The 25,000-nt window shown below is 43.0% G+C and overlaps 1 protein-coding gene across 2 annotated transcripts in view; it reads right to left on the reverse strand.

Annotated features, from left to right (window-relative positions):
• Nucleotides 1-25,000, reverse strand: part of LOC123509945 (pleckstrin homology domain-containing family G member 5-like) — a 491,065-nt gene that overhangs the window by 444,473 nt on the left and 21,592 nt on the right. For both annotated transcript variants that reach the window (XM_045264604.1, XM_045264602.1), the window contains exon 2: nucleotides 12,258-12,446. In XM_045264604.1, the coding sequence (XP_045120539.1) occupies nucleotides 12,258-12,351 (94 nt within the window). In that variant the 5' untranslated portion in view covers nucleotides 12,352-12,446. The remainder of the gene's footprint in view (nucleotides 1-12,257; nucleotides 12,447-25,000) is intronic.

Here is a 25,000-nt window from a genome sequence, read left to right on the forward strand (position 1 = left end):
GGAGGAGGGAGAGGAGGTTGGGAGAGCGGAACACACCCCTGCCGGCACATTTTTGGTCCACATCTTTGCCCGAGATGTAGGGTAGTCGAGTCAGTCTCCCTCCCTCCCCACGTCTCTCTCTCTCTCTCTCTCTCTCTCTCTCTCTCTCTCTCTCTCTCTCTCTCTCTCTCTCTCTCTCTCTCTCTCTCTCTCTCTCTCCATCTCTCTCCTCTCTCTCTCTCTCTCTCTCTCTCTCTCTCTCTCTCTCTCTCTCTCTCTCTCTCTCTCTCTCTCTCTCTCTCTCTCTCTCTCTCTCTCTCTCTCTCTCTCTCTCTCTCTCTCTCTCTCTCTGAACTTTCATCTACTTCTTGCATCTTCCCAAAATTATATTCCAATTTATTTTTCTCCATGCTGTTGTATTATCATGATCCTCCTTTCCTTCCTGTCTATTTTTCGCTCTCTTTATTTACCTTCACTCTATTATTGGTTCATAACATAATGCATATAGTTAATTCAGGTTTCTTCTTTTTCTTTCCTCATTCACTCCACTCTTTTCCTTTCTTATAATGCCAGAGAGATATACCAGCTCATCTCTGTCTGTCTTTCTCTTTTCCTCCTTCCCTTTCTCGCTACCTCCTTCCCCTCCCCTCTCCATCTCCCTAACCCTTCTTTAAACATACATTTTCTCATCCATTTACTGCCTCTTACATATTTATCAATTCCCCCATTTAGAATTTATTACAAGAGTCTCGAATTTCTCCTCACCGCAGACCTCACACGCTTACTTGTAACTACTTAACTGAGAGCATACACGTGGTAAGCGATTCATTTGTTAGGTATGGTAATGATGGCCTGGTTGTGTTGGTGATTGTAGTGGCGGTGGATGTAGTGGTGGTGTACGGTGGTAGCTAGTGTGATGTGTGCGCTCTCGTGGCTGGTAACGGTAATACTTGTGGTGTTTGTGATTATGGTAGAAGTAGTGGTGGTGGCGACAGCTGGGATGGAGGTGGTGGTCGCAGTGGTGGCTGTATAGTGGTGGTGGTGGTGGTCTTGATGTATCCGTCGTATCTTCTATGTGTGGTGTTGTGGAGATTTCAATGCTATAAACGAATCTAAGTAGAAATAAAATAACAAAAGACACACCCAAAAAGAAAAATAAATAAATGAGAGAAAACATAATTAACAGAAAGAGTGAAACAAGATAGAAAAATAAACGGCAAATGATAACAATCGAAAAAAATACAAATGAAACAAGAAAACGAGAAGAGACAGATAAGTAGACCGACAAATAGACAGTCAGACAGGCAGCCAGCTAGCCAGACAGACGGACAGACAGAGAGACCATAATGTTACCCTCAAGAAGGACGAGAGGAGAGGCACCACAAGGCCAGACAGACACCTGTTCCCTGCATCGTATTTCGCAGGACAATTGCAGGAAAGAGAGAGGCCTCTGGCGTATCAGAGAGAGAGAGAGAGAGAGAGAGAGAGAGAGAGAGAGAGAGAGAGAGAGAGAGAGAGAGAGAGAGAGAGAGACACGGAAAGATTATGACAGAAGGAAGGAAACTGATCGAAAAGTGACTGTATTCACACACACACACACACACACACACACACACACACACACACACACACACACACACACACACACACACACACACACACACACACACACACACACACACACACACACACTTCTCACCCCGTTATCCCGTCATTTTTTTTCCCTTGACCATCACTACTACCATCGCCACCACCACCACCACCATCACTACCACCACCACCACCATCATCATCGCCGCCGTCTCTTCATCAACTGCCACCTGAGTATCGGCGCGGCATTCCGGCAGGTGCGCCACTGACGGTCATTGGGGCTGTCTCACCTGACTCACTGGCGACATGGTATCTTGCCTCGGTCTGTCTGTCCTGTCTGCCTCAGTGCCCACGTGTCTTCCTGTCTGGAGTGCTTTATGCGTCTCGTTGTCCCGCTGTCTGGCTGTCTGTTCTGTATTTCGTGCCTGTATGTTTAATTGAAAGTGAATTTTATTTTCTGTATTGGTTTGTTGGGTATCTTTGCGTTTGTTTTGTCAAAGGTGGAAGGAGGTTAAGTGTTGGTTACTTTCTATACGAGGTTTTTAATGTGTTTTCTCCTATGATAGTAATGTTCTCTATTGTTTTTATATTTTATTGTGTTTGGTTGTGTCTGTATCAGCGTATTTCATGTGTCTTCATTAGTGTCTAATTTTGTATGTCTGTCTTGTTGTACAATTACCTATCTCTTCATCTTTCTTTGCGGTATGTCGTTCTGTCTATCTTTTCTGCTTATCTGAAGGCTTTGTTCATTTGTACGTCTGTTCTGCCTGTCTGCCTATCTGTCTGTTATGCATGTGATTTTCTCTCTACAAACTATTCCTCTATTATCGGACTACCTTATTCTTATTCCAGTCCTTTGTGTCGTAGAATCAAGACTGAATTAAAACCTATGATCTTACTTTCCATTTCCTCTTTTTGCTTACACTCCTTCCTTCAGCAATGAATCTGTGACCTAATTCTGTGAAAAGGACAAAAGAATAAGGCTTATTCAGTTCACCTTGAACCCACTAAGAGGAGATTTTAGACCCTGTGACGGAGGTGAGAGGCAGCTGAGACCACAAGAGTAGGTCCCTGAGAGCCCTCCATGGGAGAGGGAGTGAGTCGTCCTTTGATACTATGATTGGAGGCTGAGGATAGAGGATAAAGTAACTCCTGATCCCTTCTTTTTTATAATGATTTAGTTATGCGTGGTAGGAAAAGAGGAACGGCTGGAGGTGATGGGATAGTGGTGATGTATTGGTGACTGAAGATATGAAGCAGTGGTGGTGAGGTGGTGTACTATGGAGTCATGTTAATATAATATAAGGTGTGTAGAGATATTATTGTTGTGTAATGTTATGCAATGGATGGACGCTGTGACGTGGTACGGTGGACTGAAAAGTGGAATGACGTGGTATATTTAAGAGAAGGAAACGTCTCAATGTGGTGTAGTGTGATGGAGAAAGTAATGTGGTGTGTGGGAAGGGAGAAGGGAGTGCCATGGTGTGATGTGGTGTAGTAGAAAGGCAAGGGATGTGTTACGTTGCGTGGTGATGCGCAAGGATGGGCGTGGCGTGGTATGATGTTGTATGGTGTGGCGTGGTGCAGAGCAATGAGGAGAGGCGATCCGTAATGTTATATAAGGCCGAGGAAGGTTGTGGCGTTGACTGGTATGGAAAGGTTAGTGTTCTGTGATGAGTACAAAACGATATTGCCCAAAATTAAATAGTTTGTTGTTGGTGGCCTCTGAATAACGTAACCACACTCATTAATGTAATAAGGAAAAACAGAGACACTAAAATCCAAAATAAATTAACAAAATAACACTAATAATAAAAAAAATATTAATTGTTAACTAAAATCAAAGAAGGGAACAGAAAGGAAAAAAAAAAGACAAAAGGCCAAGACACATAAAAAAAAAAAATGGCACACGTAAGAAGAAAGAGAAGTAAGGATTGAGTGTGGGGAGGAGGAAAGGGAAAGGACTGAAGGAGGGAAAGAGAAGGAGGAAGAGCGAGGAGAGAGAGAGAGAGAGAGAGAGAGGGAGAGGCAGACCACTGTGTCTATGTATTTATTGCTCAATTCTAATAATCCATCCGTCCGTTCATTTCCTTTTATGAGTGGCAATCTTCCCCTTGTTTGTTCTTTCCTTGCCTTCTTGTAATCATCCGTCCCTTTCCCTTTTTCCCATCATCATTACTCGTGTTCTGCCTCCCTATGATCATAAAAACACCATTGTAATTTCTATACTAAATAAGCAAATAATGGCATGTATAATGTTAAGACAATTTCACGGTTTGCCTTTAAATTTGCCCCAAAGATCGAACACACGCACACACACACACACACACACACACACACACACACACACACACACACACACACACACACGTTAAGCTATACAGTAGACCATTAACGGGTCTCAGGTATGCAATAAGTAGATAGATAAGAATAAAAGTATTTAGTGAAGGGGGAAATATTTGAGAAGAATGAGAAGACAAAAGGAGATAGGGGGGGAGAGAAGGTGGGGAGAGAGGAGGTCGAGAAGGAAAGATCAGGTAAGTAATAGTGAAAGGAACACAAATGATTATAGTTTAGCTCGTGTTCCTCTCTCTTGCCACACACCTGAAAACATGTGTCCTAATATAACCTCTCCTCTCTCTCTCTCTCTCTCTCTCTCTCTCTCTCCACCAAATCTTTTTCCTCATACGTGTCCTTTCTATCCTATCTCCAATTCTTCCTTTCTTTTCAGTGTTCTATCATCTTTCTCTCCTCGTCTCATTTTCCTTCTCCCTCATCAACGGTCGCCTCGCACACCAATATTTTCCTGCTCTCTAACATCATCTCTCGTTATCTCCTCCTTTCTCTTTCTCTTTTTCCTCCCTCCTTCTCCTCGGGGCCATCTAGATTAAGAAAGTCGGAGGGAAAGGAAAGACAGGAGACGGAAAGAGAGAAAGGGACACGAGGAGACGAGCCACAGATGTAAAAAGTCTAGACGAGGGAAGGAAAAGAAGGAAACGAAAGAATAGGTATAAAATAAAAGCAGTGAGTAAAATAACGAATGAAAAGTGAAAATAGGACTAAGAAATAATAAATAAAACATGGACAATTTTACAGAGAACAAGGTGGAAAAGGAAAAAAAATAAAAGAGGATGAAACTAGAAATTCAAATATGCAAAAAAAAAAAAAATAATAAGGGAGAGAGGAAAAGAAATGAGAGACGACATCAAGAACACAATAAGAAAAAAAGCAAAGGAAAACACAGTGAGAAAGGAAGAATGAAGAAGATGAACAGTAAGTGAGAAGAAGAGAGAAGGAAAAAGAAGAAGAGAGGAGACGCCCTGTCCTTTTGTACAATGTCACAGCCTCTTTGCCTCCGCTTCCATCACGCTGGGAGGGAGAGAAGGAGAGAAAGAGGGAGGAATGGATAGTGGGAGGGAGAAAGTGAAGGGGGGAATCAAGAGAGAGAGAGAGAGAAGAGACGGGACTGGGAAGGAGGGAGGGTATGTGAGGGAGGACCGAAAGGAGAGAGGTAGGGAGAGGGAGACATGGAGGTATAGAGCGTGCTTGAATTTCTGATGCTGAAAAGACAGACGAAGATAAACAAGAGAGGAATGGAAGGAGGAGAGGAGGAGGAGAGAGAGAGTGAGAGAGAGAGAGAGAGAGAGAGAGAGAGAGAGAGAGAGAGAGAGAGAGAGAGAGAGAGAGAGAGAGAGAGAGAGAGAGAGAGAGAGAGAGAGAGAGAGAGAGAGAGAGAGAGAGAGAGAGAGAGAGAGAGAGAGAGAGAGAGAGAGAGAGAGAGAGAGAGAGAGAGAGAGAGAGAACAAGAAGAAAAATGAGAGGAGTAATAGAGAGTGTTGCTGGAATATTGAGTTGTGGTGGAGGTGAATGAAATACAAAACAAGCACTGAAACACACACACACACACACACACACACACACACACACACACACACACACACACACACACACACACACACACACACACACACACACACACACACACACACACACACACACACGCACACGCTGGTCTCTAATGAATCATGGGATAAAAATAACCACTGTGTCTCCCTCTGTACCATATGACGGAGGCTCATTCACCAGTGCCTATCATGACGTCCAGCAGGAGGCAACACCAGAGGATAACTATATAAGACTTTTGGGAACTGTCTACGGTGTTTGTTTACTCTACTCTCAACTACCTGGAATTTTCGGCAGCATTATTCTACCCTAGCTATTCTACCACAAGAACTGCTACTAAGAGAAGAGATAGCACAGGTGAATGCTAAAATTAGGTTTAAATACTACACTAATACTCTACAGTAACTCATTCAGATTGGTGGCTGAAAGAACTATTATCAAATGAAGATAAAAAAAAAAAAGCTCAAATAAAAGATATTATTAGCAACTCAAATGTAAAGATTAAAGTGAATGTTAACAATACAAGAATTAATAAAAAAATATATTCTTGCTGAAATAAGATAGGCAAGCAAATATAAGCAAACAAAGAGGAAAATACAGGAACACATTGTATTTCCATTATATCCAAAGCTATGTATTCCCTCCCACGTATTACACCAGCCACGTATTATCACACTGACTTCCCTGCCATGTATTTCAAAACCCATCTCAGCTATTACTTGTCATTTATCTTCAACCTGTATTATTTGCTTAGTATGAATGTTCCTTCCAGTGATTATTCCAACAAGCAACGGAGCAAGGCAGGGGTGAAGGAGGTCAGGCCAGACAGGGGAGGGAAGGGTCATGCATGGAGACTTGGAGGGAGTGTGAGAGAAGGGCTGGGGGAGTGTTGGCAGGGTATTGTCATGCTACTGAAACTGGGAGGCAAAGAAAGAGGAAGGAAGGGAAGAAATAGACGAAATCATGCAGAGAAAGGAAGGTAGAAGGAAAGGAGAGGAGCACGAGGCAAGGGAGGAGAAGGGGACAGCAGGGGAAGGGCAGGGAAGGGGCAGGGGAGGGACACGAGGCATGGGAGGGGCAGGGTCATGCAGGGTGTGCCGACGTGGCCCGCTGTGGATGGAGCGTCGGTCGAATGTAGATGATATTTTGAAGGTAGAAGGAGGGCTCTCTCTCTCTCTCTCTCTCTCTCTCTCTCTCTCTCTCTCTCTCTCTCTCTCTCTCTCTCTCTCTCATTGAGTTTACCAGACAGAGAGAGAGAGAGAGAGAGAGAGAGAGAGACATACTGCCAGGCAAGTGAAGAACACACGACGGCACGGTGTAAAGAATAGGTAGGTAGGTAAGAAGAGGAAGATAAAGAGGAGAAAAAGAGAAGGGAGGGAGAGAAGGGAGGGAGGGAGGGAGGGAGGGAGGGAGAGGAGCGGGACAATCTTAACATTCTCGCTCCGTTATCAAGAAAAATCACCGCTCTTGAGCTAAACACTTGTGGTACCGAGGATATCTCTCTCTCTCTCTCTCTCTCTCTCTCTCTCTCTCTCTCTCTCTCTCTCTCTCTCTCTCTCTCTCTCAGTTTTCTACCTGAACAGAACTTACATAACGATCCTTATTTTTACTCTTTTTATTGTTATTATTTTGCATTACATTTTGTACGCGGTTGTGTATAGAAATAGACCAGAAAATATTCCCATTTGGAGGAGGGTAAGGAGGAGGAGGAGGAGGAGGAGAAGGAAGAAAACCAAAAGCAGCAGCAGGAAGAGGATGAACAGGGAGGAAGAGGAGGGAGAGAGGAGGGTGGGGCAGCGGCGAGAAACCTGTATTTTTCCATCATTTTCTGCTTTATTGAATGGTGATGGACGCGTTGGTCTGTTGTGTTGATGTTGATCTCTGCACCATCACGATGAGTTAAGGGAAGGTGAGGGTCGGCACCAAACACGCGAGCTGTTGGTCTTCCACGGAGAAAAAGTGGCAATAAAACCGAAATAATGGGAATAATAAAACTTTCCATTGAAATACGACAACAAAATCCAGATCCTCAGTTGATGGGAATTTCGTGTCTGCAAGAAGGAATGGAAGAAAAATATATACGAGTTTTCTCACGTAATTCACTAGAACAAATGATGAAGGAAAGTCCAGATCAACATGATAAAGCAGAAAAAGTAATAAATTCACCAAGACATGAAGGAAACATGATGGGCAGAAAGAGAACAATTTACTAACAACACCAGAAGTCCATACCAGAGAAGGGCAAGTAGCGGGAGACGGAGGAAGAAGAGACGTTGAGTTTAAGAAGCAGTGATGGGTGCGTGTGGGTGGTGGTGGGCAGGAGGGTGGGAAAGGTAGCGGAAGAGGGGGAAGAGGAGGTCAGGGGAAGGGTTGGAGGGGTTAGCAGACGGGGATATCAGAGTGGTGAAGTGAGAGTCAATAACATCAGAGCAGGTCAGCAAAAAAACACATCAACACATCAACACTTTGGTTCTAAGGTGAATTTGTTTACTTCTCTATCATCTGTGTGTCTATCTCCTTAGCTTACACTTACTTTCTCTCCCTCCTCTCCCTCTCTCTCTCTCTCTCTCTCTCTCTCTCTCTCTCTCTCTCTCTCCTGCCTGCCTCCTGCCTTCATCTCTCCATCTTTCAATGAGTCTAGTGGTCGATCTTGCCTGCGTGTGGCTGGGACGTGTCAACAAAGCTAATCAGACACGCAGACAGGTAGATCTCTCTCTCTCTCTCTCTCTCTCTCTCTCTCTCTCTCTGGTGGTAGCAGTAGTGGTTATGATGGTGACGGTGATGGTGATAGCGGTGACAGTGAAGGCTCTCAGTCAGTCATCAATATCACCATCACTTGTATCACTACCACTCTCATTCTCTATCCAGCCTTCAACCTTAAAGAACACTCCCTCCCTTTTTTTTTTTCCTATTTCTTCCATTACATCCACCTCTACCACCCACTGCCGTCCCTTTCCTTCCCTCCCTTTGCTGTTGCTCCTTCACTTCCTCTCTCGCAGGAAATGGTCTCATATAAGCAGAAAATAGGTGAGTAGGGTTACCCACTCACCCACTTCCCATCTGCCGCGGCCATCGTAAAGAAAAGGGAGCACGTACAAGAGAGGGAAGGGTGGGAGGGAGGGAAGGAAGGGGGTCGAAGTACAAGGAAGGGTGAGACATGGCAAGATGGTTGGAGATAGGAGAAAGAATGGGAGTGAAATCGATCCAAGGAGAGAGAGAGAGAGAGAGAGAGAGAGAGAGAGAGAGAGAGAGAGAGAGAGAGAGAGAGAGAGAGAGAGAGAGAGAGAGAGAGAGAGAGAGAGAGAGAGAGAGAGAGAGAGAGAGAGAGAGATTTAATACTGAAAAGCGATTAGAATTAACATGGATAATAATATAGTAGAAATCAAGTTAATGAAAAACAAGACACATGATAAAAAAAAAAAAAAAGAAGATAGAGCATCGATCAATAAATAAATAAAAAATCTGATAAAAATAAGAAAAAGATAAATCAAGACCAAACAATACCAAAGAACAGCAAGCAAGAGGAGAGACTGAGATACCAAGAAAGAGAGAGAAAAGGAGAGAGGAAAATTAAGAAAGCAATGAAACACTACCCGATCCTCTAATTGTGACAGGTAGGAAAGTTAATCAAGCGACACATTATTCAGTCCACCTGTGTGTGTGTGTGTGTGTGTGTGTGTGTGTGTGTGTGTGTGTGTGTGTGTGTGTGTGTCTGGGGGAAGGTGTTAGGAGAGGGAAGAGGGGAGGAAGGAAAGGCTGGAAGGAAGATCATGACCCAAAATTATATGCAGGATGGAGGGAGGAACGGAGATTAGTAAAGGATGGAGGAAAAGAAGAGAACAGGAGGGATGGGAAGAAGATGAAGGAAGGGAAGGAAAGGGTAGGAAGAAAATATGATGAATAAAATAATGAGAGAAAAGTCCCATTATCAATTTTCCCTTTTTATGAACAGAGAGAGAGAGAGAGAGAGAGAGAGAGAGAGAGAGAGAGAGAGAGAGAGAGAGTTGCTATACTACGCTCGCCATAACCCACATCCATTTATGATACGCAGATCAAGGCATTGAATTTCGTTCAGGCGGTCCGGATCTCTTTTCCTCCTACTGGGAAGTCCTGCCGTTATGCTTCTTACCTTGGGGCACAACTCTCTCTCTCTCTCTCTCTCTCTCTCTCTCTCTCTCTCTCTCTCTCTCTCTCTCTCTCTCTCTCTCTCTCTCTCTCTAATTACCACCAGCATCATCATTATTGCATGCAACTTTGATTGTTCATGCCTCCTTCTTTTCTTCCTCCTCCTCCTCCTTCTCCTCCTCCTCCTTCTCCCCCTTCTCCTCTTCCTCCTCCTTTTCCTCCTCCTCCTCCTCCTCCTTCTCCTCCTCCTCCTCTTCCTACTCCTCCTTTTCCTCCTCCTCCTCCTCCTCCTCCTCCTTCTCCTCCATTAATGCTTCTGGCTCCGTTACATGTACACACAGATGGTGAGCGTGTCTAGGTTTATGCACACACACACACACACACACACACACACACACACACACACACACACGAGTTTTTGTTTACTGAAGATTAAAGGATTGAAAGTAAAATGAGACGAAAATAGAAATACAAGTGAGAGAGACAGAGAAGACAATCAAGAAGACATGAAGGTGAAAAAGATTATTTTTTCCGGACACACGCGAAGGACGATTTTCAAGGTTACTTATGAAGAGGAAAACATAGAAAATAAAAGGAAAGAATATCAACAATGCCTGACGAATTAATGATCTTTTCTCCTCTCCAAATAAAACACGGTTAACATTATGAAATAGTAAACAAACACAGTATGTAATGAGGACAAATATATATACTTGAACGGATAACATTTAGCAGCTTTCATATCATCACGTCGGATGCCGCCAATAAAGTGTTCGTTGCCACAAGTCAGAAAACCCTGAATAGGAAATACCAGAAGCACAGACTGACGAGAACACGAACCGCAACGTCCGTAACCCTTCCTGCCCCGACCACCGACACACACCAGCCACCAGCCGAGGGAATTACCAGCGTGTCATGGCCCAGCGTTACCTTTCTTTACCTTTACTCAGCCAGGAAATGGGACAAAATGAAGAGGATGACGAGAAGCACAAAGACAAAGAGGAGGATTTTGAAGGACTAGGAAGAGGATATAAAAAAAAGGAAGGATAGAAGCCAAGGACGAGGACATAGTCTAAGTATGAAAAATGTGCAAGATACAAAAGGATGCGAGAAAATGAAAGATGAAAGTTAAATTCGAGTAAAGAAGTATAGAAGATGAGCATCAAAGAAAGAAGAAATGTTTATGACTCAATTTGCAGTTCAGTTATTTTGCTCTCTCTCTCTCTCTCTCTCTCTCTCTCTCTCTCTCTCTCTCTCTCTCTCTCTCTCTCTCTCTCTCTCTCTCTCTCTCTCTCTCTCTCTGAGGGTGAGGTAACAGGCTTAAGAAGGCAACTTGTAATCAAGAAGGCGGTGATGTTATCTATATTACGTGAGTCTCCTTTCAATGGAGCGTTTTCTTCTTCAAAGCATTTCAACATTCGCTGCTATGACTATTCCAATGCATAACACTGACGAATTTATTATGCCCTTGTAGTTATTCTAATGGAACATAGAAGAAAAATGCATTCATCATTGTTCACATTGTATTTTCGTTCATTCACCACTTCACACCTTAGTTCTCTTCGTTCTTTCGTCCACATCACTGAAAGGGAAGCTCAAATATAACAAATGGCACTTAACCTCTTCAATACTTCATTTTCACCTTGAGATTTATGCACGGTTGAATGATTTTATTGACATTAGGAAAAGTTTATGGAGGTCAGAATATTAATGGCCACAATGCTCACTATTTTAATCCTCCACATAAGTTTCTAAAGCTCTACAAAAACACCAAATTGTAACAGAATGAATATGGAAACACGTCGAGGTACTCAAGGGGTTAACACTGAATTCTGGATTAGCAATGATTGTCCACATTCATCCAAAGAAGAATAACCTTGTAGACTTAGTGAAGCCTAGCAAGATGAGGCTCTGTACACTCCTGCCTGCAAGCCTCCCTAATGTAGTCACACCAGAGCTCACCCACATACCAAGGCGCCCCGCAATGTCTGGCGTGCATATAAACCATCACGCCGCTCAGCCCATACAGACCAGCTCGCGCCAATACGTACAGACGCCCAGCAATAACACAACCTCCCCCACTGCGAAGGCTTTCATACTCTGCATACAAAGTGATTAATCTGACAGGAAAGGATGCGCTGTGTTACTTTTCATGGCGAAGATAATGGCATGACAACACACGAACCACTGAGAACAAATCTTTGCCCCTGCTCCTGTATTGTTGTTGCTGACTTGTCTTTATTTAATATGCAGAGGAAACTGACCAAAACCTTATAAAGAAAAGCTTGCCACAGAAGAGCACTACCTCACCTTATAAATCCACATATAGATTCATTCCAATGGACTTTTGTTGCACAAAACATATATATTCAATACGTACTTTATAAACAAAACAAGGACGTGTCTAGCTTTGAAAAGCTAAATTTTAAATTCAGGAAATCATGTCTTACTCTGTTACTTTTTGCTTTGCCTTATTTTCTTTTTTTTTCATCATAATTCATTGCAAAAATAACCGACTGATGCTTAAAGACACCGCTGAGGCAAATTATGTATTTTCAGAGTACCCTTAATGTACGTACCACTCACTGGAAACACGTACCGTAATGCAAACAACAAAATTTTCAGCATAGAACAAACAGAAGCTGGTGGACTGTACTCACGGCTGAGGGACGGGCCGAAGGACGCTTGGATTGGGTGGAGAGGCCATTGGACGGGCGACAGGTGAGGGCCGGGGGCGTGCTGCTCCTGTGCCATTGCCGTGACGTCCTCAGCAGTTCAGGCCGCACCACCCACGGCAGGTACCAATCCTCTGCACGCCGTGCCTTCTCCTTGTCCCGCATCATGCACACCTTACACGTGGAGAGACAAATCAATCCAATATTTCCTTTCTCCTTAACATCAGAACAAACAAAATAAATTTGTTACCCCTTACTCCATTTTCTGAGAGTGGCAAGCGGGTGTACAGAAAATAAAGATTGTAGGAGTGACTATTAACTACTGAGTCTTGTCTTAATATTACTTTGCTGCTGTAAATCATGATGAAAATTAATGAAAAAAAAAAACATTAATATCTTCGATTCTCGTATGATGAATCTACGAACATTGATTCTTTTAAAACTTAATGGAATAGTCTCCCTGAACGCATTATGGGTACTATACAAACAACCAAGAGCTCAGCGTGCAATATATGATGAAAACAGTAAATCAACTCATAACACCACAAAATAAACAAATATCCTCGAAAAATTTAACTCCCTTACATGTAAATATCAAGACGTCTCTGAAAGTAAGCAAACAAGAAGCAAGTGTTTGATGCTACGCCATTTACATACTTTGCTTACCAGTTTAATTAAAAGTACCATAAATTTACTGGCTTCTTAAACTACTCGTATATCATAGCACTTCATACAGAGAGGTAACAATTTACAAGGCGACCTGTCAAATTCAGATTGAGGAGAAAACGCAGATAGTGAAAACAATTGACAATGAAAAAAATATATATATGAACACTGCTCCTTTCTCACAACTGCCCCAAATGAACCAGTTTATGTGGGAAAATATTAGATAGTGTTCCATTGGCCTACATTCTACCTTGTTGTTGTTGCTGTTGTTGTTGTTGTTGTTGTTGTTGTTGTTGTTGTTGTTGTTGTATAATGACAAAATTTGCTCTTTGTTCTCTTTACCTTTCAAGAGAGAGAGAGAGAGAGAGAGAATATTGGGGAAGACATAAGAGAAAGGGGATGGAATTATTGACAAGAAACCACAAGAACACCTCACTCCCTTGATTCCTCCTTTCCTTCCCTTGTTCCCCTTCTTTCCCTATTTCCTTCTAAGTCTTGAGTGAGAAAAGAATTACTGGGTCTGTGGAAGAGAGAAAGAGTCGAGCTGAAAAAAGAGGGCATTAGGAGAAGGGCGAGGAATAGAGAAGGAAGGGGAAAGGGAGGGGAAGGGAAGGGGAGAGGGAGAGTCACCATTATCTGGCCAGTAGAAATATTTGCTATAAATCTTAGAAAATTCACACGGCCTCATTTTCTCTTAATTCTCTTCCACTTTTCTCCAGTCCTTTACTTTCCCCTCTCCATTCACCATTTTCCCCTCTTTCCACTTTCCTTCCTCTTTGTCTCTCTCTCAATTCCCTTTTTTTTCTTCTCTTTTTCATTGTCTCTTCTTTTACTATCACTTTCTTCCTCCTCCTCTTCCTTTTTTTTTTTTTTTTTGCTTCACTTCCCTTTCTTCATACAATTCTCCTCGTTTCTCCCTGCCTTCCATTTTCCTCAACTTCCTGCTTTCTTTCCTCCACTTTTCCTTCCTCTTTTCTCCCGTGAGACTTTTTCTTCGTCTTCACGTGCGCACTTTCATCATGAACAATGCCAAGGTTTTGTACACCTTATCTTGTTTCCATTGTTGTAAAGTGTCTCTATAGTTACAAGTAAGAAAAAAGCTCACACACACACACACACACACACACACACACACACACACACACACACACTTTCTGTGTAAGAAGGACACCGGTAAAGAGCAACAAAATTACTATAAAGAAAAGGCCAACTAAGATGCCAGTTTCCATGAATTAAAGCGAAAAGCATACAAATACATAAACATACATACCTACATGGTACATATACACATATACACATACACTCATTTACATAGTACAAGACATACATACACAAGACACAAACAGTACATGCATCGACCACCCGTGCTGCAGTGACCCAGTAAGAGGCCGATGCTTGCCCCACCCACATGCACCCTCGTCCTACCCCGCTCTGTTCCCGTCCTGCCCCTCCCGACCCCGCCTAAGTAAGAAACAGCGGAAAAACAAAATTATAACGAACAAGAAGAGGAAGGCTGATAACGCCTCCTGGCCTTTTTACGCAGTAGTCTGTTGGTGTCTCTGTGGTTCAGTTCAGGTGGCGGTTTCCTGCTGCAGCGGCTCCCTGGCTCACTCATTGGCCGCCTCACCTGCATATGCTGACCACCACTCTCATTATGAAGTAAAAAACGTAATCATGACTCGACAGAATCACGTCACGCACCATTATTCGTTAATTTCATCACACCACTGTCCGTAATGGGGTTAGTGAAAATTTTCAACTGTAATCACAAGTATTGAAATAAGTACTAAAACGAATATCTGTTTGAATGTGCGTTTATAAATTGGTGGAAAATTGCGTCATCCCAAAAATAATGGAAAATCTGCATGAGTGTTGCTTTCCGCGAAATACTGAGTAGCCCTTAATAGCAGGCGGCTTTCTGGTGTTGAGGTGTGTATCTTGCATTTATCCGTTATGGGAGACAAGTTGCTTTCTACTGATTCTTACGTATTGTCAAGGTCATCATACTGTTTACTCTCGAGAGCTTAACTTGACTCATAGAAAACCAAAAAAAGGAAACATGAAATACACAAGCCACAAAGGATAACAGAAGCATACTTGGAAGACTCCTGAGAAATCGTATTATTCTTTTATAATTAGTAAGATAAAGTCAAGAATTCAACAACACCATGTACTCTTTAAAATCCTTAAAAATTACAAAGGAAAAGAAACACAAAGGGAAGGCAATTTTTAAAGGACTCCCAACACACACCGCTTCATCCCTTTTAAAGAAAGTGACGGGATGAAAGTGGGAAAATAACTCAAATAGGGCTACGTAATCGGCCCTTTAGAACCCAGCACCAGCCCTCCCTCACCCCAGGCTGCCCTATCTCCGCCACCTGTCCATGCTTGTTTCACCTTTCTGCTTCTCGACTTGAAGGCATCCCACTGGGTCAGGGTCTTCCTCTATTTCTCTTTTTTTTCCAACATTTTTTGTGTCGTATTGTTGTTTTCGTGTCAATTACATCGATTCCTTGCTTAATGAACTTTCGTGGCTGTTGATTGCTCTCGATTTTGTTGTTGTTAAAGCTCTCTCTCTCTCTCTCTCTCTCTCTCTCTCTCTCTCTCTCTCTCTCTCTCCTATGACCGAGTTTCCTTCTTCTACTAACTATTTATTTTCTCCACTTAACTATTTCTCTCTCTCTTCACAATCATGCTTCTCAATCCCACCACCATCACCCTCCCCTCCTCCTCCTCCTCCTTCTCAACGTTCTTCTACTCATTCTCATCATACTCCCAATATTCCTCCTCCCCCTCCTCCTTCCTATATTATACACCCTCCCCACACCACCACCAACACTACCACCATCACCACCACCACCTCCTCCTCCTCCTACTTCTACTACCACTTCTCATCGCATCTCCCCTCCTGCTCTCCCCTCCTCCTCCTCCTCCATCCACGCTCCCTAACTCCTTCCCACTCCTCCTCCACCTCCTCCTCCTCCTCCTCCTCCTCCATGTCTTCCCAGGTATGCCCAGCCAACGCGGTATAACGGTATGCTCTCTGATACCCTAGGCGCGGCACCGGCTTGGGGATCAAACCGCAACACTTATGCTCAGAAATCCTTCATCGAGTTCTTTTCCATTTCCTGTAGCCTTCGGTGTAGAAGATTGATAATATCCGTTGATACTATTCGTGCGATTCATTATTATTAATTTTTTGCGCTTTCTAGTTCGTCTTTTGTGAGGTTGCGAAGTGTAATTTGGATGCAGGGCTCCGGCTACGCTTTCGAACGATACGTGTGGCTTCAAAGTAACCAAATGGGACACCTTAAAGAGATCCGAAGAGTACGCGTCTCGCCTCCTCCTAGCGGCGGTGACTTTGGCTAGGAGGAACGAGGTGCCGTGTCTGGTCCGCTGCCCCGGATACTCTCTTTCCATCAGTGGGTCTCATTACACACACTTTTTCGACCTAAATATATTAAGTTACTCATTTCTTTTTTAATGAACCAGTGTTACCACCACCATCACCACCTGTTAATGCTACAACTAAACTGCTGCCTATATTCTACTTACAATAACAATAAGAACATCTACAGCAATTACTACTACTACTACTACTACTACTACTACTACTACTACTACTACTACTACTGACGCAAGAGAAAAATGAATAGACTTCTTTCAAACTTACACACGCAGAGGGTATTAACCCCCAACCCTCCTCTTCCCTCCCATCTTCCCCCTCTTTCTACCCCCTCTCCCCGCCACGATACTCTCCCGTCCGCCCACTCACGCCCTCCCCCTCCCTCCTCATGTCCACCCGGGTCATGCTGGATCTGACCAAGGAAGACCCGTGGCTCCCGGATGTGGCAGACCAGGTCATGCACTGTGTGTGTGTGTGTGTGTGTGTGTGTGTGTGTGTGTGTGTGTGTGTGTGTGTGTGTGTGTGTGTGTGTGTGTGTGTGTGTGTGTTTAATGGTAATGAAAATGATATACAACAACAGCAACGGCAAAAAGAACAATGAAAACAGCTGAAGAACAAGTGATAAAAAGAAATAAAATAAAAATATATATATACCTTTTAAATCATAACATTCTTAACAACCGACCCATGAAAAAAGAATCAGGAAAAATTAAAGGAAAACGACAAACCAACCAACTCTTTCCCCATTACGAGAGAAACAGAGGAATCAATAAAAACAAACAAGAGTCCCTGGGTTGCGGAATTAATGAGCCTCTCTGGATGTGGTTCAGGTGTGGCGCGAGAAGAGGCTGAGCTGCGGCTAAATCACCACACCTGCCTGCCCACTAATTAACCTGCCCGTGCCCACATGACCCCTGCCCCTCTTACGCCAAGATCCCTCTCTCTCTCTCTCTCTCTCTCTCTCTCTCTCTCTCTCTCTCTCTCTATGATTCAGCACCTTCATTGTTGTGTTAGTTTTATTTTTAGCGTTAAGGGGCAGACCACCCGCTGAGGATCATGGGAGTCTGTTACAAATGCCACGTAATTGCCTCTCTCTCTCTCTCTCTCTCTCTCTCTCTCTCTCTCTCTCTCTCTCTCTCTCTCTCTCGCATGCTTTTTTCCTCAGTTTTTCTCTCCAATTTTTATCTCCCCATCCTCTGTACCCTCTGATTCTCTCTCCCATGTCTCTTATCACACATCGCACAACCTACCACTTCTCCCCTCTCCCTTTCCTCTCTTGTTGTGTTCTCCCCATTATCTCCATCCTCCCTCCACCCTCTCTCCCTCTCTCCCCTTATCATAACCTCCCCTCCTCCCTCCCCATCATGAGAGTGAATTTACGGAGGTTCTGGCTTAGTCGACCGTGACGCGCACCTCCCTCTCCCTCTCTCCCCACCTCCCTTCTCTTCTCCCTTCCCCCTCTCTAACTCCCCACCCAGCCCCTCTTCACTTCCCAGAGCCCACGCGAGGTAAAACTCCTGCTCCCAAGTTCTTCGGTCACGCCGCTTGGTAAACTCTTGGACCGCTATCATGCACACATACACACACACACACACACACACACACACACACACACACACACACACACACACACACACACACAAAGGGGACGTGATGGGAAAGTAACGTGGCTCTGATCAGTGACGTGGCAAAATAAATGATGCAACTTCTACTGATAGGCATGTCTTTTTTTCTTTCTCTCTCTCTCTCTCTCTCTCTCTCTCTCTCTCTCTCTCTCTCTCTCTCTCTCTCTCTCTCTCTCTCTCTCTTCGTACGCATCGCATGGTCAGCTTCACGTTCCACCTTTGATTCACATTAGTGATGCCTGCGTACGTACGAGAATTTCAATGGTACTCCTTCTCTTCCTCCTCTCTCTCTCTCTCTCTCTCTCTCTCTCTCTCTCTCTCTCTCTCTCTCTCTCTCTCTTCTTCTTCTTCTTTTTCTTCTTCTTTCCTCCCTCTTCCTCCTCTTTTTTTTCCTTATTTCCTTTCTGATACGTTCCTTGTTTCCTTCGTTCTACTAACACTGTTATTTCAAATTCAGTTACTCTTACTGATACAAAGTTTTATTCAATATTACTACTACTACTACTACTACTACTACTACTACTACTACTACTACTACTACTACTACTACTACTACTACTACTACTACTACTACTACTACTACTACTACTACTACTACTTTTAACATTATACAGGAAAACAATATCAGAATCAAATGAATCTTTAAAATTGATAACATTGATAACAGCAACAACAAAACAACAAGAACACCAATCCTTTACAGTACAACAAGGTGAGTGAACCAGGGAAACGTTCTACAGGTAAGAGGGAGGTTTTAAGACATTTATCCCAGACCTTTGGCTAGCTCTGTTTGAACTTTAAGGGAACCGGCAATCAAGTGGCTCTTTTTTTTACTTTTGTTGCCCTTGGTCGGCCTGCCCCCTTGCATGAAAAAAAAAAATTACACCACCGCCATGTACTACCACTACGACCCTACGACCACTGAGACTCTTTCCTTCACCATCTCCTCTCTCCAGCAGTTCTCGTGGCGCGCTAACAGCAGCCTGGGATGGTGCGCGGCGGCCCCTCGCAGGTTTACTGAGGTGCAACGGAGGAAAAAAAAGTACCGAACTTCTCAGAAAATAGATCAGTAAAAGAGAAAACGTACGAAAACAAAAAGGAAGGCAAGTACGTAAGTCCATAACCGCGTCTCTACGGTTTAACTTATCGTCTCATCTTTCATATTGTTACGTGCGCTGAGGTGGCCAATATTTTCCTGACCGGCTGCTTTTATGGGGACTGCAATGCCCGCCCTGCTGATGCGCTTGTCACGACGCGGCCATGAAGGAAGGCAAGTACCGCAGGGAACATGTGTAGCAGATCAATTAAGACACGTTGAGGAAAGGATTCGAACCCAAACTCCCAAGGATACAAAATTACAAAGCTATTCCTGTGCATAACTATAGCTGTAACTATTAGTGATAATTAATTGTGACTTCTTTACTATTATGGAAGAATCAACAATATTTTAAAGGCAGGAAACTGAGAACATCCACTATTATTCCCTTCACTTTGACTAATAAAGCGACTAATATATATACTATTTAAATAACATCGCTTTGTCTACAGCTTATTCACTACAAGAGTTACTGTCACTTCCGCTACGACTACAACTACTAATGCTACTACTGCTAGGAAGGTGCCAATTACAACATCATTACAGCACAGTCCTTAACCGTTACAAGGCCAATTACATCACAGACAAAGACACCACAGCCCTCCTCCACCTCCTTCCACCTTCCTCCTCCACCTCCTCCTCCTTCTCCTCTATCCACTCAACCATTCCAGTGCTCCATCCAAGACCATTAAGTCCTTGACACCAAAACAGCAACACCAACGCAAATCACCTCGACCTTACTCACCACCTTCACCTCTACTTCCAACCCCACCACCACCACCACCACCACCAGTGCTATCCACCGCTACCTTCATCATTATCATCAACATAGATACCTTTAATATTAGTGCTAGACTCACTATAACCATCATCACCAGTCACATCACCATTTATTGACCTATATCTACCATTAACATGACCATCACTATCATCACCATCACCTTCACCACCACCATCACCACTATTAACGCACCAATCACTACCATTCAGTCATTACCAAGATTTAATCACCACTTTATCACCATCACCACCACCATCACCACCACACGTTATCACCACTTTCATCACCTTCGTATACACAACCGCCAACACTTGTTATCTTTTTCATCACCACCACCACCACCACCACCACCACTGCTACAATCATCACCACCACTACTATTACCAACATTAATGAGACCCGTTTTGTACCTGTCAGTTCGGCCAACCGTACAACTTCCTCTCTTTCTTTGTTGTAGGGGCAGAGAGAGAGAGAGAGAGAAATTGACCTCGGCTGACCCAAAGTATCTCTCTCTCTCTCTCTCTCTCTCTCTCTCTCTCTCTCTCTCTCTCTCTCTCTCTCTCTCACACACACACACACACACACACACACACACACACACACACACACACACACACACACACACACACACACACACACACACACACACACACTCAAGCTAAACGAAACAGGCCGGGGTTACCCATGCGGTTAGTATTTATGCAGGTGAAGACATGAAAGTGTGTGTGTGTGTGTGTGTGTGTGTGTGTGTGTGTGTGTGTGTGTGTGTGTGTGTGTGTGTGTGTGTGTGTGTGTGTGTGTTTAAGTTCACTGATTGATCAAGTAGGTGCAGTAAACGAGACGCCATAATACCAAAGGTCATTCCTCATGTGTATGTGTGTATACGTGTGTCCGCCTGTCTGTCTGTCTGTTTGTATGTATGTATGCATGTATGTATGTATTTGTAAATGTAACGCTGTAACAAATAGATAAATAGTATAATAGAGATATAGAGAGACAAATAAATAGATCCACAATTAAGCATTTCTTCACTTTCTACCACGTTGCATATATCTACAGACACATAGCACCTGGCTGATCACCTGTGACAAATGTTGACCCGAAGAAAAAAAGCCAATAAACTCACATTATAATTGGACCTACAGTGACACCCACTAGTCCTCTGACCCTGGATGCCCCTCCCCACGTTTGTCAGGGAGCGATGCGAGAGAAAGTGAGGCTGAGAAAGTGCAAATAAGAGGACAAATACGCGAGGGATGGCTGGAGCGAATGATGGAAGAGAATATAGAAAGACAGAATGAACATAAAAGTGATTAGAATGAGATCATTTGATATTCACATAAAAAAAAGGAGATAAAAATTTAATCCTCAGTTAGAAAAGGATGTAAAGAATGAACAACGTACGTGGATGAAAAGAAAAAAAAGTGAGAAAAAAAGTCTCCTCAGAAATAGTAAAGATAAAGACAGGAAAAAAAATGTAAAAAAGCCCCGCAAGGATGACAAACGTAAATGATCGGTAAATTCATACTAAACTTTACTTAATGGAGGGAGAGGAATGTTGATGGAGATGTGACTGGAATTACAAGGGAAAGACAGTGCTAGAAAGAACAAGATGGAATACTGCTAGAAAAAAAAGACAGGAAAGGGAAAGAATAAGATGGGAGACAGGAAAAAAAAAAAAGACTGATGGGAGAGAATAAGATGGGTTACTATGCTAGAAAAACGACAGTGATGAGAGAATAAGCCAGAAAAAAAAAACGAATACAATGAAATGAGGTGTCAGATTTCCATGGCGAGGACTGCGTAATATTCATGTAAAGCCACACTCGGATCACGGCGGCAGGTCACATTGGGTCACAGCTCATCATGCGGATCACTACTTCCTCCCTGCCGAAATTCCCTTGCTTATTCATTTTCCCTGCTCGTTTTGCTGCATTAAAGAATCGCTCAGTTGCGCTTTCCTGATAAACTCGCGGACAATAAGGTGGTTTTTCGCTAATTTCACGCGTTTCATTAGTTTTTGTCCGCAGTCACAACGGTTCATCGGCATACGTTCAGAGAGACAACGGATCGTCCACGGTTGACTGAAATTTGGGGATTCAGCAATTCATACATATTCATTTCCCTGCACGGTTGTCTCGCCATTCCTTACGTTCCGTGGTATTGCATCATCGCGGAAGTAATGCTGTCAACACTTTCACCACCCCCACCACCGCTGCCGCCGCCGTCACCACCCTGACAATCATGCTTCCCTGCTCCTGTTTAACCTTTACTGCTTTTTATTCTATCACGTGACTAGGCGAGAATCAAGCCACACACACACACACACACACACACACACACACACACAGGCACCCACCATCCCTCCCCCTATAACGCTCTCCCCTCCCCCGCACACAAGCTCTACTTTCACCTTTTTAAGCATGAAAAGTACCGCGCCAATGAGCCACGTGGGGAACACTTGCTCCACACACCCCCAGTGACCCCCACCCCATCCATCACTCACCCCCGCGGCAATCCCCATCCACACCATACCGCCTTAAACAGCTACGCGCCCCTCCCCATTCGTTATTCATCACCCGGGCAAAGAAGAGAGAGAGAGAGAGAGAGAGAGAGAGAGAGAGAGAGAGAGAGAGAGAGAGAGAGAGAGAGAGAGAGAGAGAGGAGGTGTAACTACTAAATTCCGTTCGCCCTTGAGGTTCATTCCATATACTCACTTCAACCTTGGCTTTTTTAGTTCTTGTTTGCGTTCCTTATTTGATCGCTGGGTCCGTTTGATTGTCTGTTTCACGCCTGTCTTCGCCTCACGGATAGTTTCTTGTGATAGACTCTCGTGTTTGTTTGTCCATCCGGCTATTGTTTATTTCACGCCTCTCCTTCATTCTGTGCTGTTTATATTCCGTGTTTGTTGTTCTTTCTGTTTGTTAGTTTTGCTTAGTCTCTTGTGATCTTTGTTTTGTTTATTTCTTGTTTTGGTTTACATGTGAAGTCAATCTCTATTGTACTGTTATACTTATTTACATAAATTTATCTTTTTATTTCCTATCATTTTCATGTCTCCTTCAAGTTACATACCCTAGAGGCTCTCAGCGGTAATGGCAGGGACGGCCAGGAGCAGTTCTCACTATTTACTCGGTGTGCAATAAGCCGTCCGGGAAATATTTCAACGTAACTTTATTACAACAGCATAACCCGCGCAAGTTGTTTTTTCTTTCTTCTTGTGCCAGAAATTATGAATGATCTTAACGGTCACTTTCTTTTCTCGTACAGTGCATTTTTAATATTTTGTTTAAGGTATTATATAGAGTTTTGTTAAATGGTCGTAACTCATCACACAACGCTTTCTTTTATACAGAATATCAACATAAGGAGTCTAATTTGTTTATTTCTCCCATAGATTACAAACTTTATTATCGGTCTCTTTCTTTCCTCGTACAGCGTGGTTTGGATACATTGTTTAAGTGTTACCTTCAGTTTTTTTCTCATTCTTCGTAACTCACATAAAGGTTTCCAATATTACAACAACATTAGTTTTTTTGTCCCAGGCAATGTGAGCACACAACGGTAACTTTCTCCCTTTTCCTTTATGGTAACAACTTAACGTAGAATATTCACATAACATATTTCCAGCCATTCTGAGCGTTAATAACACTTTCCTTCTTTCACTTTCTCTCCTTTGTATCAAGTTTTTATCCTCGCCTTGCATTCTTCACGGAAAGTAAACAAAGCTAATCTTTATCAGCGGGCAATTACTATTTGTTTTGTCTCGCGCAGTGAGCACATTTTACAGCCCCAAAGAGCACTGTGTCAGCTGAGGTGATGGAGCGGGGCGTGTGTTTGACTGAGTGTGTCAAGCAAAGGCCGTGACAGTTCCCGCAGAGCAGCTTAAAAGTGAGTGTTGTTGGCAATAATATCAGAAGTTCATACTCTCAATACTGTGTACAATTAGAGATGGATAGATAAATACAAGGTAAAGAAAATTCTCTTTACCTTGGAAAGATAAATAAATTGACGGGTTAAAAGATAGGTAACTAGTTAAAGAAATGGATGGATAACTGCAAAAACGGACAAGTAGATATATGCATGTCCATGAAAATACTTACATTTAGATTTAGTGAAAGAAGCTCTCTTAGAGTTTAATGAAATGGTCTGGTTCAAACCTATAGAAACTATCAAACATCCAAATTTTTATTCCGTGAAATCGATCACTCTTATAAGAAAAGTCACAGTTTTATTACCAACCAGACAGAGGATCAATGAAAGAATTGAAATTATCATTCCATCAAAATATTGCTAAAACGAAATGAAAGAGAATGTTAGTCATGGAAATTTTCAGCAACTACAGCATTGCGTCTGATACATGTCTGTCAAGGCGTATTCTCTTTCCTCGTAGAAACTGAAACGAGAGAGAAACCCGCCACGAGGAAAACGCAGCCGAACAAACCATGCAGACGTCAACGTGAACACGGTAATCAGCCCTGAACTCTGATCTCTTGGCGCACACTCCATCAGCCGTCTTCCCTCGCCAATCATTGATGCAGGAAACAAATCTTCCTGGGAAGAAAAGGATAAAAACTCGAGTGACATAATATTTCCCTGGAGGAGAAACTATCAGAGGAGCGAAATTGTGCATTGGATTTCACTAGTTATATATTAATTCTATTTTTTTCTTTTTTCGTCTTCCTGAGAGCCAGTGTCACCGATGTTTATGGGTTGCCATTCTATAAATCCCGTTTTCATTGGAGCGAGACCAGATATGCTAAAAAGTTAGTTAATTGATGAGGAAGACGCATTGTTACCTGAGCAGTCCAGGTGAAGTGGGGATCAGGTAGCGCGAAGGAATGACTCTTTGTCTAGTCGTCAAGAAAACCCGTCTCCCTTTCTCGTTCTCTACTTTCTATTCATGATTCTTTTTTTTACCTCTCTCTGTCTCCTTTGATAATCATCTCTGTCTTGATTCCACTCTCCGCGGAATTGATACGTGACGCCAATAGTTTTTGCGAGATTATAATGTAATTAGTTGCAAAATATCATCAGTGATTTGCATGTTTGAACTCTGCCTTTGTAAATATTGTTCTCTCAGTGAATTATTTTTCTTACCTTCTCATCACTTTGTATCTGAAGTGTTTCCTTGCCAATGGATGATATCTTCTT

Source organism: Portunus trituberculatus, chromosome 27 (assembly GCF_017591435.1).
Source record: "Portunus trituberculatus isolate SZX2019 chromosome 27, ASM1759143v1, whole genome shotgun sequence".
Lineage (NCBI taxonomy): Eukaryota > Metazoa > Arthropoda > Malacostraca > Decapoda > Portunidae > Portunus > Portunus trituberculatus.